The sequence below is a fragment of the Phascolarctos cinereus genome, unplaced genomic scaffold (genome assembly GCF_003287225.1).
Source record: "Phascolarctos cinereus isolate Bilbo 61053 unplaced genomic scaffold, phaCin_HiC Scaffold_4;HRSCAF=312, whole genome shotgun sequence".
Classification (NCBI taxonomy): domain Eukaryota; kingdom Metazoa; phylum Chordata; class Mammalia; order Diprotodontia; family Phascolarctidae; genus Phascolarctos; species Phascolarctos cinereus.
In genome coordinates, this window is record NW_027555847.1 from 161,000,945 (window position 1) to 161,019,077 (window position 18,133).

Genomic DNA, 18,133 nt, shown 5'->3' on the forward strand with positions numbered 1-18,133 from the left:
TATATACCCTGATATGTGAAGAATTAATTTGTTTTGGATAAATAGTACAAGACACTTTGGGAAGCTGGAAATTCTGTTAACTCATGATGCTTAATCTATAGTTTCTGTGATAGCAGAAATGCCTTTATGAGTTTTCAAACTTGTAAATATAAACTGAAATAAGAAATTCTCCAATGGGTAAATGGAAATTCAGTGGTCCTCTAAACATGGTAATCAGAAAACTGGTTTTTAAAGTTTTAGGTTGTTACTAAAGGGCAATGGGGATTTTGCAAAATTTACAACTGGATAGAGCTTACTTATTTGAACAGTTTGCCTTTATACAGAGAAACTAAAGATACTTGTTTCCCTCTCCACAAGATGGGATGATTCCATAGCAGTTTATTAAAACCTGGCTTTGGTCCTAAATTCATACTACTCTTCTAACAGTTTTTTCTTTTGCAGTAAAAAAGTAAGCATCATCATACTTTTTTTTAAACTTTTTTTTTGGTGAGGCAGTTGGGGTTAAGTGACTTGCCCAGGGTCACACAGCTAGTAAGTATCAAGTGTCTGAGGCCAGATTTGAACTCAGGTCCTTCTGATTCCAGGACTAGTGCTCTATCCACTGCATCACCAGCTGCCCTGCACCATCATACTTTTATGAACATTTACAAGAATCCATTTACAAGACCTGGGAATATTTATAATGTAATCAAAATGTGAACTAGGTTATTTGTACAATATTTAAATTGTTAATTTGGTGATGTTACCTAGAAATCTGAATCTTGCTGCCATACCCTATTAAAATGATCCCCAATCTCCACTATTTTTCTGTGTAAAATCTCACAAGTTTTATCATTGTGACTGTTAGTTTTTACCAGTGGTTTGACTTGGAATGTGTTACGAAAGGGATGTAGCAAGTCATATATAAATGAGAGAAAGGAGCTGGAAACTTTTGGAAAGATTTCATATGAGTTTACTTGGGTACAAAAGATGGATGATTTTCAAAGATTACCCTATAGCTGTAAGCCAATCCTAATACGTGAGAGTACTGAAAACTTTAAACTAACTGCCACAGGCTTTAATTTTATATTTTGAACTTACCAGGTTTGTAATTTTGGACTATTTATTGCCTGGGAGCTCACTATGATCCTGGTCATGCTAATAAATCATGACCCCTAGGCTCTCCTCAGATTTTTCAGGACATTTGTTTTCTCTGGGTTCTCCTCCTACCTGAATGCTCCTCTCAGCCTCCTTTGTTGGATCTTAACTAACTTTGAGTATATCCCCCAAGGCTCTATTCTGGGTCCCCTCCTCTTCTCTCTCTATACTGTCTCACATGATGATTTTGTCAGCTCTCATGTATTATCATTTCTATACAGATGATTCCCAGATCTAAATACCTATCCCTAGTCTCTCTCCTGAGTTCCAGTCCCACATCGCTAACTGCCTTTTGGACATCTAGAACTGAATGTCTTGTAAGCATCTCAAAATTCACCATGTCCAAAACAGAACTCATTATCTTTCTCCTTGAACCCACCCTCTTCTTCCCAACTTTCCTATTATTGTTAAGGGTACCACCATTCTCCCAGTCATCCAGGCTCACAACCTGGACTTCATCCTCATCACTCACATTCAGTTCACCAACATCCAATTTGTTGTCAAATCTTATTGTTTCAACCGTCACAACATCTCTTGTGAAAGTCCCCTCTCTCCACTCACACAGCCACCTCTCTAGTATAGGCCTCTACTACCTCTTGTCTGTGATAGCTTTCTAATTGGCCTTCTTCCCTCAAGTTTTTACCCAATCCAATCCATCCTCCACTCCTATGCCCTCCTATTACCCCCAGAATAAAATATAAAATTATCTGACATTTAAAGGTCTGTATAACCTGGTTTCTCTCTTTCTAGTCTTCCTATACCATATTCCCTTTCATACGTGTTACAATCTAGCCACAGTGGCATACTCTATGTTCCTTCAACAAGACACTTGATCGCCATCTCAGTGCCTTTGCTCTGTGGCTGTCCCCCATGCCTGAAATACTCTGTCCCCTCACCTACAATTTTTAGCTTCCCTTATGAAATTTCCTTAAGACTCAGCCTAAATCCCACTTTTTCCAGAAAGGGCAGAAAAGGGAATAAGCATTTATGAAGTGCCTATATGCATTAGGCAGTGTGCTAACTGCTTTGTAAATAATTACCTCATTTTCTGATCCCCTACCCTGCTATTAGTGCTATTAGCACAGTGTCTGGCACACAGTGTCTGCTTAATGAGTGCTTAATGACTGAGAATCACAAATACAGAGCTATACTGAGACTGTGACAGCCATCCCATTTCACAGATAAGAAAACTAAGGGCTGGGGAGGTTAAATGACATGCCCAAGGTCACACAGGTAGTACCAAAGGCAGAATTTGAACTCAAGTACTCAGACTCCAAAGCCAGTGCTCTTTCTACTGTCACCATGATGCTTCTTTAACCACCTAGTCATCCCTCTCCATCCACAAGTACAAAGAGATCTGATATATACTGAAATTTTGAGGTAGGGTGGTACAAAAAAGGCAGGACCAGGAGCCAGAGGAATATCTGGAACAGGCTTCAAATTTCAATCCAACTAGTTAGTATGTGTACTTTGGTAGAGATGGGAGGAAGAAGTTGTTGAGCAAGAACTAAAACTGTTTGTTTTGGGAACTGAGATAGTTAAAATTGTACATCAGAGGGTCTTTGAAATTACATGTTATATTCTTTAACAGACTATACCTTTTAAACCAAAAATAACCTCCTATAGTAATTTGATAATATATGTATTTGATTTTATCTGGGAAATCAGTCAGGGTTCCTAGGACTGCATGGTATCACTATGCTGGTCTAAGCTCATTTCCTGAAGCTACTTATAATAATGTTATATTTGTAAAACAGTATATGTTTAGCATAAATGAAGCTTAACAGACTGCAGCCAAAACAATAAATGAAAACTGTTTTTACTATACCTTCAGTCAAGTCAGTGTTTCAAGGAGAGAGGACTATTAAGGCCACAATTTGATGACACCTCTGCTTTTATTACAGGGCTTCCTCTTCCCTCTCAGACACTGGCTCTCAGTTGCCTGCCGGGTAATCTATGCCCCATTTGTGCTAAGGACTCCAACCTTGAGGTTTTCTCTACTCATTCATCCCCTGTCCAGGACTTTGTGCTACAGTATGGTTTCACAAGAAAGCCCAAAAGAGTGGAGGATCTTCAGCCACTTATTAACCAGTGGAAGCCTTAAGCAACCCTGCTCAGATGAATAACTAGAACCACATGAAAGCTTGCCATACATAGCTGAAAGACACCTATATGTTTGTTTCCAAAGCTCTTAGGCTCAGGGGTTAACTTTTTCTTGTGTCATGGACCCCCTCAGGTAATGCATAAAGGACACAGGATTACAAAGGAAACTATACTGAAACACAGTTATCAAAATATTAAAAAAGCAAATTCACTGGACCCCAGATTAAGAATCCCTGTTCTAGAGACATGGAAAATGAATGCCTTTTGTTGAACCACAAAATAAGCTCAAAATGGATACATGATTTAGATATAAAGGGTCATGTTGTAAGCAAATTAGTGAATCATGGAAGAAATAACCAATGGGTAATGGAAAATATTTTGTTCAAACGAGGTATAAAGGTTCACAGGAGGTAAAATGGGTAATTTTAGTTATATAAAATTAAAAGTTTTTTGCACAAACAAAACCAGTGCAGCTAAGATTAGAAGAAAAGCAGGAAACTGGGGAAAAAAATCTTTGCAGCAAGTTTCACTGATAAAGGTCTTATTTCAAAGATATTGAGGTAACTAAGTCAAATTTATGAGAATAAGAACCACTTCCCATAAGCAGTTGTCAGAGGAAGAAATCAAAGATATCAACAGTCATATGAAAAAAATGCTCTAAATCATGAAAAATTAGAAAAAAGGCAAATTAAAACAACTCTTGAGATACCACTTCACACCTATCACATTGACTAAGATGACAAAAAGGAAAAATAATACATTCTGGAGGGCATGTGAGAAAATAGGCGCACTAATCTACTTCTGATGGAGCTATCAACTAGTCCAACCATTCTGGACAGCAATTTAGAACTATGCCCCCAAACCTATGAAACTGTGAATACCCTTTGACCCAGTGATATTACTACTAGGTCTATGCCCCAAAGAGATCAAAGAAAGAGGAAAAGGACCCATATGCACAAAAATAATTATAGCAGCTCTTTTTGTGGTGGTAAAGAACTAACTGGAAACTGAGGAGATGCTCATCAATTGGGGAATGACTGAACAAGTATAGTAAATGAATGTGATGGAATATTGTGCTACAAGAAATGATGAAAGGGATGATTTCAAAAAAACCTGGGAAGACTTGTATAATAAGATGCAAAGTGAAGTGAACAGAACCAGGAGAATAATTTATACATTAACCACAATATTGTAAAGATAGTCAACTTTAAAAAGACTATCAACATAATGACCAATCATAATTCCAAAGGATTCATGATGAAACATACTATCCAGCTCCAGATAAAGAACTAATATTTTCTTTTTCTTGCGCCCCTTCCCTTTTCTAGATATGGTTAATGCAGAAATCTGGTTTGTGATTACACATGTATAACTTATGTTAAATTGTTTGCCGTCTCAGGGAGGAAGGGAGGGAGAGAATTTAGAACTCAATTTTTTAAAAAATGAATGTTAAAATTTGTTTTCACATGTAATTGGAAAAAAAGTATTATTAAAAAAAATTTTTTTAAGGAAATTTAGTTTGCATGACTATACAGACTTGTAATGGGTTTTGTATTTCTTGCCTTCTCACTGGGTAAGGGAGGGGGAAAGGAGAGGGAGAAAATTTGGAGCTGAAAATAAAACTGAATTAAAAAAATAAAATGAATGCATACATACATCTCTGAAGAGGACAGAATGCCTTTAGCACTTACTGTCTAAATTTACCATTCACTTGCCACTTATCTTAAACTACACTATATGGTTATCTTCTCCAGTGTCTGCCTTCCTCCCTCAAAAAAAAAAAACCCTCTACTATACTTGAGGAAAAGAACTGTTGACTGTTTAATCTTTCTTACAGTAGCTGGAGAGCAGGTACTCTCAAACACAGAATGTAGAATGAATCAAAGCTAGGACAGTTCCAATTACCCACAATCAGGCAGGAAGCTATACTGAGGAGGTAAGGGGGGAAATGAATTAAGCTAATAAGGGGTTCAGGAGATTCTCTCCAAAAACTAGTCTGCTAGTATAGGCCCTCTCAACTTACCTGGGGGCACGTAAGTACCATCTGCATTCAAGTGGGGAGGGATGAAGCCCGGCTGAGGAATCGGATGAAGTGGTGGCTCATAGGGAGGAGGCCCAATGTCTGGTGGGGGTAGGGGTATGCCAGGGGGTTGTACCATAGCTGGTGAGGCTCTGCCTGGAGAAAGAGAGAAGAGGTCCTGTCAGCTTCTCTCTTGGGTGTGCATTTGCTCAGAGTTAAAACTTGCCTCTGAGTAAAGGAGAAAGCTGACAATTCCTAGGTGAGGGAACTTCTGGGATTTTAGTCTTGGATTAGTAATTGGGCAGGTCCATGTTGCTCGACATATTTCTTTCTTTTTTTTTTTTTGGGTGAGGACAATTGGGGTTAAGTGACTTGCCCTGGGTCACGCAGCTAGTGAGTGTTATGTGTCTGAGGCCGTATTTGAACTCGGGTCCTCCTGACTCCAGGACTGGTGCTCTATCCACTGCACCACCTAGCTGCCCCTTCGACATATTTCTTCAGGCTCTTTCCTTCAATGCCTCAGAAAGAAGCTGTCTCAAAAGTCTGTACTTTGAACCCTAAGGAGCCCCCTAGTAAGCTAGTGGCTTTTCCATCATGAAAAGACCTACCTGCACCAGGTGGGCCTCCAGTCTTCTCCTCCAACAGGGGAGCTGAGGGGTCCCCAGGATAGGGGGGAGGGTCATTGGACATCTTTGCTGACCTATGGAGAAAATATAGTTTAACCAAATAACTGCAAAGAAAGTTTTCCGGATAGTCAAAAGCTCATTGGGCCCAGTCTTGACAGTTTTCAGGACAATCTTTGATTAAACATTTTCCTAGCAAGGCAGTAGGCCACAAACTCAAGCATTCTCTGAACATAATCCACAGCTTGCTGAGCTACCTTCCACTAACTGGCCCAAGCAGCATTTTTCCTTTGAACAAAAAAAATGACAAATCCAAGCTGGTCCAGTTAATGCACTGGAAAACAAAACTCTCCGTGAAAACTAGAATCTTCAGTGTTGTCAGAAGCCTGTCCCTTAAAAGCTTGCCTTATGTTCCATGCCTTTTAATAGAGAAACCACAAATTCTAGGATGTGCCTACAGTTACTTCACTCATATCTTCATCAATTCATTTAGAGCTGATTTCATTGTAAACATGAACCCCCCTAAACAATCTAGAACTTCTATTCAATACCCACACAGAATCAAGAGATTTTGGAATCTTCCAGCCCAACTCCCAGATTTAACAAGTGAGGAAGATACACTATTGGAAGATATACCCTTGTCTACCAATTCCTGAGACCTGAAAGGTCAGTGTTTGGATTAATATTTAAGGGAGGAAGGGAGTAAAATTAATAAAGAAAAAAAAACAACCAAGTCCTGTCAACTTTGCAAGGAGTCCATACAAAGGAGGTAGAACATAGACAAATAGTCTGAGGAAGAACAGCCAGATAGGTAAGAGAACCAGGAGAAGGCACTATCATGAAAATCTAGGATATGTGTATAGGAAGTAGTCAACGGTGTCAAAGGTTACACAGAAGTCAAGAAGGATGAAGGCTAAGAAGAAGTTATTGTATTTGGCAATTAAGAGATCTGATGAGCTGTTTCAGTTGAGAAATGAGTTTGGGAATGAGACTGCAAAGTGATGAGAAGTCAGTGGGAGGTAAGAAAGTGGAGACAAACAAGCACAGACAGCTTTTCTAGGAGTTTGGTTATGCAAAGGAGCTACGACAGAGGATGTTCCCTTTAGGTAGGGGTCAAGTAAAGGTTAAGGTTAGGAGAGATCCAATATATCCCAAGAAAGAGCAATAATATTTTATATTTGAAATCACAAAGTAGCTTTTGGCCTATGATCTTTTTCTGGTACAATAGAAAAAGCCCTGGCTTTGGAGTCAGAAGACCTGGATTCAAATTCTTTCGATGTCTACTACTTGTGAGACCTTGGAAGAAAAATCACTCACTAATCCCCTTGGGTCTCAGTTTCCTTTTATTTATAAAATAAGGAGACTGAACTGGATGGTCTCTGAGGTACTTTCCTGCTCTCGATCATAGGACAGATCATCTCTCCTCTTCAGAAATAGAAGGCTATGGGAGCACATGAAGTAGGAGGTATAATTACATACAACAGTGCTGGACTGGGAACGGGTAGACCAGGACTCTATTGCTGCTCATCGGTGCTGGCTCCTTTTACTGTTATTCACTAGTTTGTAAAATGGAAAGAAACAACAAACTTGAGTAATTGAGAGGCTGTCACACTAAGGTCTGTGAAAAATACCTGAATATACAACATTTTATATTTGACCCAAGACACTCTAAAAGGCATTGCCTTTTCCATAAGTAGAATACTGTAAGGTTTGTGCAATGGAAGGAGTGCTACATCTGAAAACTTGGGTTCAAATCCTGCCTCTGCTGTACTTACTTACTATTACCTGCATGACCCTGAACAAGTCATTTAACCTTTGAGCCTTGGCTCAAAGAAGGCTGGACTTCTCTGGGTCCTTTCCAGTTCTGAATTTATATTTCTATGGAAATACCTACTTTTAAAAATAGTAGTTTGGGATAGAGTTGTCCCTTCCTCAGTGAATTTCTTAAAAGAGATTTTACCTTATTCAAAGGAAGACAGTGCCTTTTGTTTCTGAGGGAACCTCAGGACAGGATTAAGCTTCCTCAAACCAGCACTTGTGGAACCAAAGGCTTCGGGAACTGTGGGAGAGAAAGGAAGAACACAGCTGTCAGTGCAGAGGAAAAACTCATCCACCACCAAAGGCCCACCTGATGTTCTGTGTTGCTGAAGGTACCCAACACCAGTTTAGAGACACATCCTTCTTTATTTTATCTTCATTCAAGTCCTACCTATAAACACATAATAGCTGTGAGAACATGAACAAGTCATTTAGCCCCTCTCAGCCTCAACTTGCTCACCTGTAAAATGGGGATAATACTTGCAGTACATCACAGAGTTATAGTGAAGCTCAAATAGGAATGTACGTAAAGCACTTTGCAAATTTTAAAATAAATTTCAACCCATCCCAGAACTGGGGCACTCTGGTGTTATTCAGAAGTACCTAAGTAGCATAGCCCTAAAAGCAGGAAATACCCCTCTTTAGTCACCACCTACCTAAGTACACTCACCCCCAAAATACATACACCCAGATGCCCCCTACCATTTGTCTCCCTCTAGCAGAAACTTCTACAGCTCCTGCTTCGCCTACCCTTCATACTCCCTTCATGGAGCTATGGGACTGGAGATTCAGCAAATGAAGAGAACTGCATACAAGGATTTATGAACCATCTGCAGAAAGAGAAGTCCAACTTGTGAAAGCTGATAAGCATTTGTAGAAGAGAACAGCACCCAGAACAAGAGCCCTAGAATATACCCATCCACACTGGGGAGATTTATGGATGATGACACAGAAAAAGAGACCAAGATGGATCAATCAGGCAGGTAAGGGAAAAACACACCAGAGAAGTGTTACAAAAGCCTAGAGGAGAAAGTATCCAAAAGAAGGGGGTAGTAATCAATGTCCAACATTGCAGAGATCAAATAGTATTTTGCAATCACTGTCATTCTTTCTTTTGGCTTGGCTTTATTCACTGCATCACTTCATATAAATCTTTCCATGGCAAACAGTTTATTTTTGTTATTATTTTGTTAGACAATACATTTTTTAAAAAAATAAGTGGAGTTTATTTCATCTTGCTTACTTGAATGTTTTTGCTGATAATTAAGTTTAGAATAAAAATTTCTTTTTCAAAGTGTCATTTATTATTATTACTATTTTAGCTCAAAAGAAGCTGAGGCTTGTGGTAATTTGTAAAAAAAAAAAAAAAAAACCAAACAAACCTAAAAAGAGCTCCTTTGGCCTATACTGGGGAAATGAAAGAAGGGGTGGGACTGCTGTTGCTCAAGTGGGCTGGATAATAACAGAAGGAGAGAAGACAGTTATTAAACTCTTATACTTCTTTACCAAGGAGATATTGATCTTTATACCAGAAAAGACAATAAAAATAGCACCTTAAAAAGATCAGTAAGAGAACACTTCATTATCCTCAATGAATTTAAGTCACCAGGTCAGGGCAAATTACACCCCTGGTACTAAAAAGACTGACCTATGTGATTGTGAAACCACCATTATTACTCAGCCTTGAAAATTCATAGATAATAAGAGAAAAGAAAAAGAAGTGCCACAGGACTAAAGAACAGAAATGTGCTCATTTTCAATGAAGAGGAGAGGGTGTAATCTTCAAAACATAGAACAATAAGTTTGACTTAAAATACTAGTAAAATTCTAGAATGGGTCATAAAAGGGATAGTTTGTGAGCATTTCAAGATGGAAACACTGAACACCGAAATCCAGGAAAACCTTTTGTTTTGTTTTGTTTTTTAAATTATTAGGAGATCAGGAAAATGTCACAGACATTGTATTATATCTCAATTTCAGGAAAGCATTTGACAAAGTCTCTCAAGCTTGTGGATAATATGATAATGCCACCTGGTGGATTCAGAACCAGTTGAAAAATTGAATATAAAAAATGGGCATTAATACATGGATGTCAACTTGGGAAAAAGTCAATAATGGAAAGCCCTAGAAATCTGTTCTTGGCCTTGTGTTGTACAAATTTTCTTAAAAATCAAACTTGAATCAACACACAAATGGCATGCTTAATGGCATTTCAGATGACACAAAAAGGGGAAGTTAGTGTCAGGATCCAAAGTCTCAAAAGGCTAGAATAATGGGTCTAAGCTAATAAGAAGAGATTTAATAGAAACAACTGCATACACACAAAAAACAACTATACAAATATAAGATAGGGGAAGGCCTACCTAGCCAGTAGCTTACATGGAAAAAAAAAAGATTTAGGAGCTTTACAGGACTGCTAGCTTAAAGTTCACTCCACAGTGTGACAAGGCAGAAAAAAAAAAACAGGAATGGAACCTTAAGTTAGATTAAGAGAAGCATAGAATCCAGAACAAGGGACATCATTTGTACTCGTCTCTTGTCAGATCATGTTTAGATTTCTTGATTATGTTCAGCTCAGGGCATCACACTTTAGGAAGGGCACTGAAAAGATGAGACACATCCAGAGAGCAACCACAATAGGAAAGAGACAGGAGATCATGGCATAACAAGACGGGTTAAAGAAGCTAAGGAAGTTTAACTTGGAGAAAGAGAAGATGAAGGGAGCATAATAGCTGTCTTCAAGTACTTAAAAGGCTCTAAGGCTGAAAAAAGATCAGATTTCTCCTGCTTCAGCCTAGTAGGCAGAACTAGAAACAATGAACGCAAGCTGCAGAAAAACGGGGTTCAGCTTGCTGTAAAAGAAAAATTTCCTAAATAAATTAAGAGCTGTCCCAAAGTAGAAAGGTCTACCTCTGCACGTCTTCAAGCAAATGTAAGATTACTACTTAACATCAGGAGTATTTTAGAGGGAATTCCTATTCAGGTACATATAGATTAGATTATCTCAAAGGTGCCTTTCAACTCTTAAGATTAATGTACAGTCCTTGTATATGAAGATGATACTCTCAATCTCCCCAATGTCTATAAATCCACAGGGTATACGTTTAAGAGTTGTTTTGCCAAGAGAGGAAATAGTTTTTTGTAGCTTTGGTTCAGGTTAGTGATGTATTTTGTGACCAGTGAACACAGCAAAGCTAAATGCTACACCTAACTCAAAACCATATGACCATGATGAATACAGTGCTTTAAATATGTGAGCTACACCATTAGAAATATAAATCTGCTTCAACAAGTCATATTTCAAAACTAAATACCCAGATTGACTGCTATTTGGAGTTATTAGCAACTTTGCTTCCCTTCATTTGTGTAGATAACTGACATTGTTTCAAGTTCTAAAATTTTATCAATCTAAGCACTAGTTATTACTTATTTGCTTATATTTATATATGTATTTGCTTATATGGTTATATAGTTAGTTATAAGTATGGTGTTACTCAATTGGATGTGGAAATCTATCTTACCCTACAGGAAAATAGGAGGGAAGGGAATAAGAGGGGGGGATAACAGAGGGGAAGGCAGATCAGGGGAGGGGGTAATCAGAAGCAAACACCTCTGAGGAGGGACAGGGTCAAAAGGGAGAACAGAATAAATGGGGAGGGCGAGATAGGATGAAGGGAAATATAATTAGTTTTTCACAACATGACTACTATGGAAGTGTTTAGCATGACTACACACGTATAACCTGTATCAAATTGCTTGCCATCTCAATGAGGGTGGGTGGGTAGAGAGGAAAGGAGAGAATCTGGAACCCAAAGCTTTAAAAATAAATGTTAAAAATTGTTTTTACATGCAACTGGGAAATAAGATATATAGGCAATGGGGTATAGAAATCTATCCTGCCCTTCAGGAAAATAGAAGAGGAAGGGGATAAGAGAAGGGGGGGTGACAGAAGGGAGGGCAGATTAGGGGAAGGGATATTCAGAATGCACTCCATCTTGGGGTGGGGGGTGATATGGGGAGAAAATTTAGAACGCAAAATCTTGTGGAAATTAATGTTGAAAACTAAAAATAAATAAATTAATTAATTTTAAAAAAGAAATCACCTCAAAAATAGTGCCCCTTTGGATATAAAAGTAGAGAGACCAAATTAGCCTTGGTGCTTCTACTTTTTCAACAATGTGATAGCATATATCAGCATGTGACTATACAGGCCCAAGAAATATGTTTGTGGGGGAAAAGACTAAGCATTTGTTAGGGGAGCAAAAGCAGTCATGTATCACCCTTACACCATGGGAGGTAATATGTGTAGAGCAAATAAAATGATGAACCTGAAAAAAAAAAGTATGGTGTTGTATTAATTCCATTAATACAAGAGAGACTGAGAAGATCATGTTATGTACACTGACTGCACTGCTGCAGCCACATGCAGCAGCCTCTGGCTTTGTACTAATACCTATTCATTTTTGCTAGCTCTCCAAGTGCAAAATAAATCAAACTTGATGCAACCTAAGATAACATACACTTATTAAATGGCAGGATGACCTCCAGCAGGGCAGTCCTGGAAAAAAGCCAGGCTCCCAGTCTTGAAACCACATTCACCACAGCGCAACTCCAATGTGCTGGCTCTGTGTGAAGAATCAAGAACAGCAGGCTATCCAAGAAGCTATTGGGTGGGAAGACGAAGGAGGCAAAAACAAGGCTGAACACATCACCAAGGATGCCATGACTGAGCTAGCTGTAGATAGTTATCTAAAGTAGGTTAGTGGTCTCTTACTAACCACAAGCTTAAAATCCAAAAGAGGTTTTACAAATTGTAGCTACAGCCACAGAACTAATGGAAAGGGTTACTGATAGTATCACTAGTATCAGTAACAAAGATATCAACTGCCTTTCAATATGTATCAACATACTACAAAAACCCTCGGTGACTGGGGAGTCAGTAGAGGTAAATCACCATTTCTGTTCCTCACCTTTCTATCTGTAACATAAGATGACAAACACCAGGACCACCCTACCACTAGAGTAGGTAATTCTCTTTTTGTTGTTGTTGTTGTTGTTGTTTTTAGGCAATTGGGGTTAAGTGACTTGCCCAGGGTCACACAGCTAGTGAGTGTTACGTATCTGAGGCCGGATTTGAACTCAGGTCCTCCTGACTTCAGGGCCGGTGCTCTATCCATTGCGCCACCTAGCTGCCCCTAGGGTAGGTAATTCTCTAAATCAAATGGTGTTCCAGGAAGGGTCCCTATTGCCGATGCCACCCCCAAAATTCACACACACTACCTAAAATCCTACCACAGAGAATCCTTCTTTTGGGTTAAAAAGCTGTTTCCCCCTCAGGTTTTTCTGACAGCATCCTGCTCTATTTTTTTCCCCACTTAATAGCATTTTATTTTTTCCAATTGCATGTAAAGATAGTTTTCAACATTCACTTTTATAAGATTTTGAGTTCCAAATTTTTTCTCCCTCCTCTCTCCCTAAGACAGCAAGCAATCTGATATAGGCTATACATGTACAATCATATTAAACATATTTCCACATTGCTCATGTTGTGAAAGAATCAAAATAAAAGGGAAAAACGAAGGAAAAAAACAGAGAGAATAGTATGTTTCGATCTGCATTCAGACTCCATAGTTCTCTCTCTGGATAGCATTTTCCATCACAGGTCTTTTAGAATTGTCTTCGACGTTGTATTGCTAAGAAGAGGTAAGTCTATCAAAGTTGATCACCACACAATGTTGCTGTTATTTGTGTACTATGTTCTCCTGGTTCTGCTCGCTTCACTCAGCATCAGTTCATGTAAGTCTTTTCCAGGTTTTTCCGAAATCTGCCTGCTCATCATTCCTTATAGCACAATAGTATTCCATTACATTCATATACTACAAGTGGTTCAACCATTCCCCAACTGATGAGTATCCCCTCAATTTCCAATTCTTTACCACCACAAAATGAGCTGCTATAAATATTTTTGTACATGTGAATCATTCTCCTTTTTTATGATCTCTTTGGGATACAGACCTAGCAGTGCTATTGCTGGGTCAAAGGGTATGCACAGTTTTATAGCCCTTTGGGCAGAGTTCCAAATTGCTCTCCAGAATGGCTGGATCAGTTCACAATTCCATCAACTAACTGGCATTAGTGCTCCAATTTTCCCACCTCTTCTCAAATATTTATTATTTTCCTTTTCTGTCATATTAACCAATTGGATAGGTGTGAGTTGTTTTAATTTGCCTTTCTCTAATTAATAGTGATTTAGAGCATTTTTTCATATGAATTCTTCATCTAAAAACTTCATGTTCATATCCTTTGACCATTTATCAACTGGGGAATGACTTGTATTCTTATAAATTTGACTCAGTTCTCTATATATTTTAGAAATAGGGGGCAGCTAGGTGGCGCTGTGGATAGAGCACCAGCCCTGAAGTCAGGAGGACCTGAGTTCAAATGTGGCCTCACATCAAACACTTGACACTTACTAGCTGTGTGACCCTGGGCAAGTCACTTAACCCCAATTGCCTAAAAACAAACAAAAAAACCAAAAACAAACAAACAAAAAAAGAAATGAGGCCTTTATCAGAAACACTGGCAGTAAAAATTGTTTCCCAGCTTTCTGCTTTCTTTCTAATCTTGATTGCATTGGCTTTGTTTGTGCAAAACCTTTTTAATTTAAATTTAATGTAATCAAAATCATCCATTTTGCATTTATTATTTTTTCTCTCTTGTTTCGTCATAAATTCTTCCCTTCTCCAAAGATCTGACAGGTAAACTATTCCTTGCTTTCCTAATTTGCTTATGGTATCACCCTTTACGTCTAAATCATGTACCCATTTTGACCTTATCTTGGTAGAGGGTGTGAGATGTTATACCTATGTTTCTGCCTAGTTTCTATCAATTTTTCCAGCAATTTTGTCAAATAGTGAGTTCTTATCCCAGAAGCTGGAGTCTTTGGGCTCATCAAACAGTAAATTACTATAGTTATTGTACCTAACCCATTCCACTGATACAACACTCTATTTCTTAGCCAGTACCAAACAGTTTTGATGACTACTGCTTTATAATATAATTTAGAACTGGTACAGCACCACAAGTTTCATTTGCATTTTTTAATCAATTCTCTTGATAGTCTTAACCTTTTGTTATTCCAGATGACTTTTGTTATTATTTTTTTCTAGCTCTATAGCTTTTTTAAGTAGTTTGATTGGTATAGCACTGAATAAGTAAATTAATTTAGGTAGAATTATCATTTTTATTATATTAGCTCGGCCTACCCACGAGCAACTGATATTTTTCCAATTATTTGGATCTGACTTTATTTGTGTGAAAAGTGTTTATAATTGTGTTCATATAGTTCCTGGGTTTGTCTTGGCAGGTAGACTCACAAATATTTTATATTGTCTACAGTTATTTTAAATGGAATTTCTCTATCTCTTGCTGTGGGTTTTATTAGTAATATATAGATATGCCGATGATTTATGTGGGTTTATTTTATATCCTGCAACTTTGCTAAAGTTGTTAATTATTTCAAGTAATTTTTCAGTTGATTCTTGAGGATTCTCTAAGTACACCATCATATCATCTGCAAAGAATGATAGCTTTGTTTCCTCACTGCCTACTCTAATTCCTTCAATTTATTTTTCTTCTCTTATTGCTAAAACTAACATTTCTGGTACAATAGTGAATAACATGGTGATAAAGGACATCCTTGTTTCACCCTTGATCTTACTGGGGAAATTTCTATTTCTTATTCCCATTACCTATAATGCTTGCTGATGGTTTTAGATAGATGTTATATATCATTTTAAGGAAAACTCAATTTATTCCTATGCTCTCCAGTGTTTTTAATAAGAATGAGTACTGTAGGGGGTAGCTAGGTGGCGCAGTGGATAGAGCACCAGCCCTGAAGTCAGGAGTACCTGAGTTCAAATCTGGCCTCAGACCAAACGCTTGACACTTACTAGCTGTGTGACCCTGGGCAAGTCACTTAACCCCAACTGCCTAAAAGAAAAAAAAAAGAATGGGTACTATATTTAGTCAAAAGCCTTTTCTGTATCTATTGAGATAATCATATGATTTCTGTACACTTATTATTGATGTGGTCAATAACGCTGAGTTTTCCTAATATTGAATCAGCCCTGCATTCCAGTTATAAATCCTACCTGGTCACAGTGTATTATCCTCATAAAAAGTGCTGTAATCTTTTTGCTAATATTTTATTAAAAATTTCTGCATCAATATTCACTAGTGAAATTGGTCTACAATTTTCTTTCTCTGTTTTGGCTCTTCCTGGTTTAGGTATCAGCACCATATTTGTATCATAAAAAGAACTTGGTAGGACTCCACTATTTTTCCAAATAGTTTAGATAGCATTGGAATTAATTGTTCTTTGTTAGAATTCACTTGTAAATCCATCTGGCCCTGGAGATTTTTTCTTAGGGAGTTGTTTGATGGCTTGTTCAATTTCTTTTTCTGAAATGAGGTTAAGCATTTTATTTCCTATTCTGTTAATCTGAGCAATTTATATTTTTGTAAATATTCATCCATTTTGCTTAGATTGTCAGATTTACTGGCATACAACTGGGCAAAATAACTCCTAATTATTATTTTAATTTCCTCTTAATTGGTGGTGAATTCACCCTTTTCATTTTTGAGACTGGTAATTTGCTTTTCTTCTTTCTTTTTAATCAAATTAACCAAAGGTTTACCTATTTTATTGTGTTTTTTCTTTCATAAAACCAGCTCTTACTTTTATTTATTAGTTCAATAGTTTTCTCAATTTCAATTTTATCAATATCTCCTTCAATTTTCAGAATTTCTAATTTGGTATTTAATCAGGGATCTTAAATTTGTTCTTCTAGCTTTTTAAAGTTGCATGCCCAATTCATTAATCTTCTCTTTCTCTATTTTATTCATGTAAGCATTTAGAGATATAAAATTTCCCCTAAGAACTGCTTTGGCTGCATCCCATAAGTTCTGGTATGCTGTCTCATTAGTCATTCTGTTTGATGAAATTATTCATTGTTTCTATGATTTGTTGTTTAACCCACTCATTCTAAGATTAAATTATTTAGGTTCTAATTAATTTTTAGTCTATCTTTCCATTACCCCTTATTTCATGTAATCTTTATTACACTGTGATCTGAAAAGGATGCATTTAATATTTCTGCCTTTCTGCATTAGATTATGAGGTTTTTATGCCCTACTAAATGGTCAATTTGTGTGTAGGTGTCATGCACTGCCAAGAAAAAGGTATAGTCCTTTCTATCCCCATTCAGTTTTCTCCAGAGGTCTATATCATATCTAACTTTTCTAAAATTCTATTTACCTCCTTAACTTCTTTCTTACTTATTTTATGGTTAGATTTATTTAGTTTTGAGAGAGGGAGGTTGAGGTCCCACTAGTATAGTTTTGCTGTCTATTTCTTCCTGTAATACATTTAACTTCTCTAAGAATCGGGATGTTATACCACTTGCTCATTGTCTACAACACCTTTTAGCAAGATGTAGTTTCCTTCCTTGTCTCTTTTAATTAGATCTATTTTTGCTTTTGCTTTGTCTGACATTAGGATTGCTACCTTTGCTTTTTTTTTTAAATTCAGTTGAAACATCATATTCTGCTCCAACCTTTTACCTTTACTCTGTGTGTATCTTTCTGCTTCAAATATGTTTCTTGTAAATAATATATTGTAGGATTCTGGTTGTTAATCCACTCTGCTATCCACTTTCATTTTATGGAAGAGTTCCTCCCATTCACATTCACAGTTATGAATTACTGTGTCTTTCTCTCCATCCTATTCCCCTCGCCCATTTATACTTTTCTCTCTCTCATCCTTTCCCTCCTCATCAGTGTTTTGCTTCTGAATACCACCTCCCCCCAATTTATCAGTCCCCTTCTCTTTTTTCCCCCTTTCTCTACTACTTCTGCCCTCCCTTCTATCCATCCTCCTCCCTTTTCTTTCCCCTTTTTCCTCCTACTTCCCTATGGGGTAAGATAGATTTCTATACCCAGCTGAAGGTGTATGTCATTCCCTCTTTGTGCCAAATCTGGTAAGAGTAAAGTTCAAACAATGCTTGCCCCCCTCCCTTCTTTCCCTCTACTGTAATAGGTCTTTTGCACCTCTCTGTGTAATGTAATTTACCCCTATTCTGCCTCCCTCTTTCCTCTTCTCCCAGTACAATCCTTTTTTTCAACTCTTAAATTTTTTTATATCATGACATCAAAGTCAACTTATACTCACATCCTCTGTCTATGTATACCCCTTCTAACCGCCCTAATAAAGATACAGTTCTCAAGAGTTACAATTATCATCTTCCTATGTAGGGATGCAAACAGTTTAACCTTACTGAATAACATTTTTTTTTCTTTCTTGTTTACCTTTTTATGCCTCTTTGGAGTCTTATATTTGAAGTTTGAATCTTCTGCTCAGCTCTAGCCTATT

General features: G+C 37.5%; 1 protein-coding gene across 2 annotated transcripts in view; it reads right to left on the reverse strand.

Annotated features, from left to right (window-relative positions):
• Nucleotides 1-18,133, reverse strand: part of CDIP1 (cell death inducing p53 target 1) — a 55,141-nt gene that overhangs the window by 5,741 nt on the left and 31,267 nt on the right. For both annotated transcript variants that reach the window (XM_020978632.2, XM_020978634.2), the window contains exons 2-4: nt 7,844-7,942; nt 5,869-5,960; nt 5,264-5,416 (exon numbers count right to left, since the gene is read on the reverse strand). In XM_020978632.2, coding sequence (XP_020834291.1) covers nt 5,264-5,416; nt 5,869-5,950 — 235 coding nt within the window. In that variant the 5' untranslated portion in view covers nt 5,951-5,960; nt 7,844-7,942. The remainder of the gene's footprint in view (nt 1-5,263; nt 5,417-5,868; nt 5,961-7,843; nt 7,943-18,133) is intronic.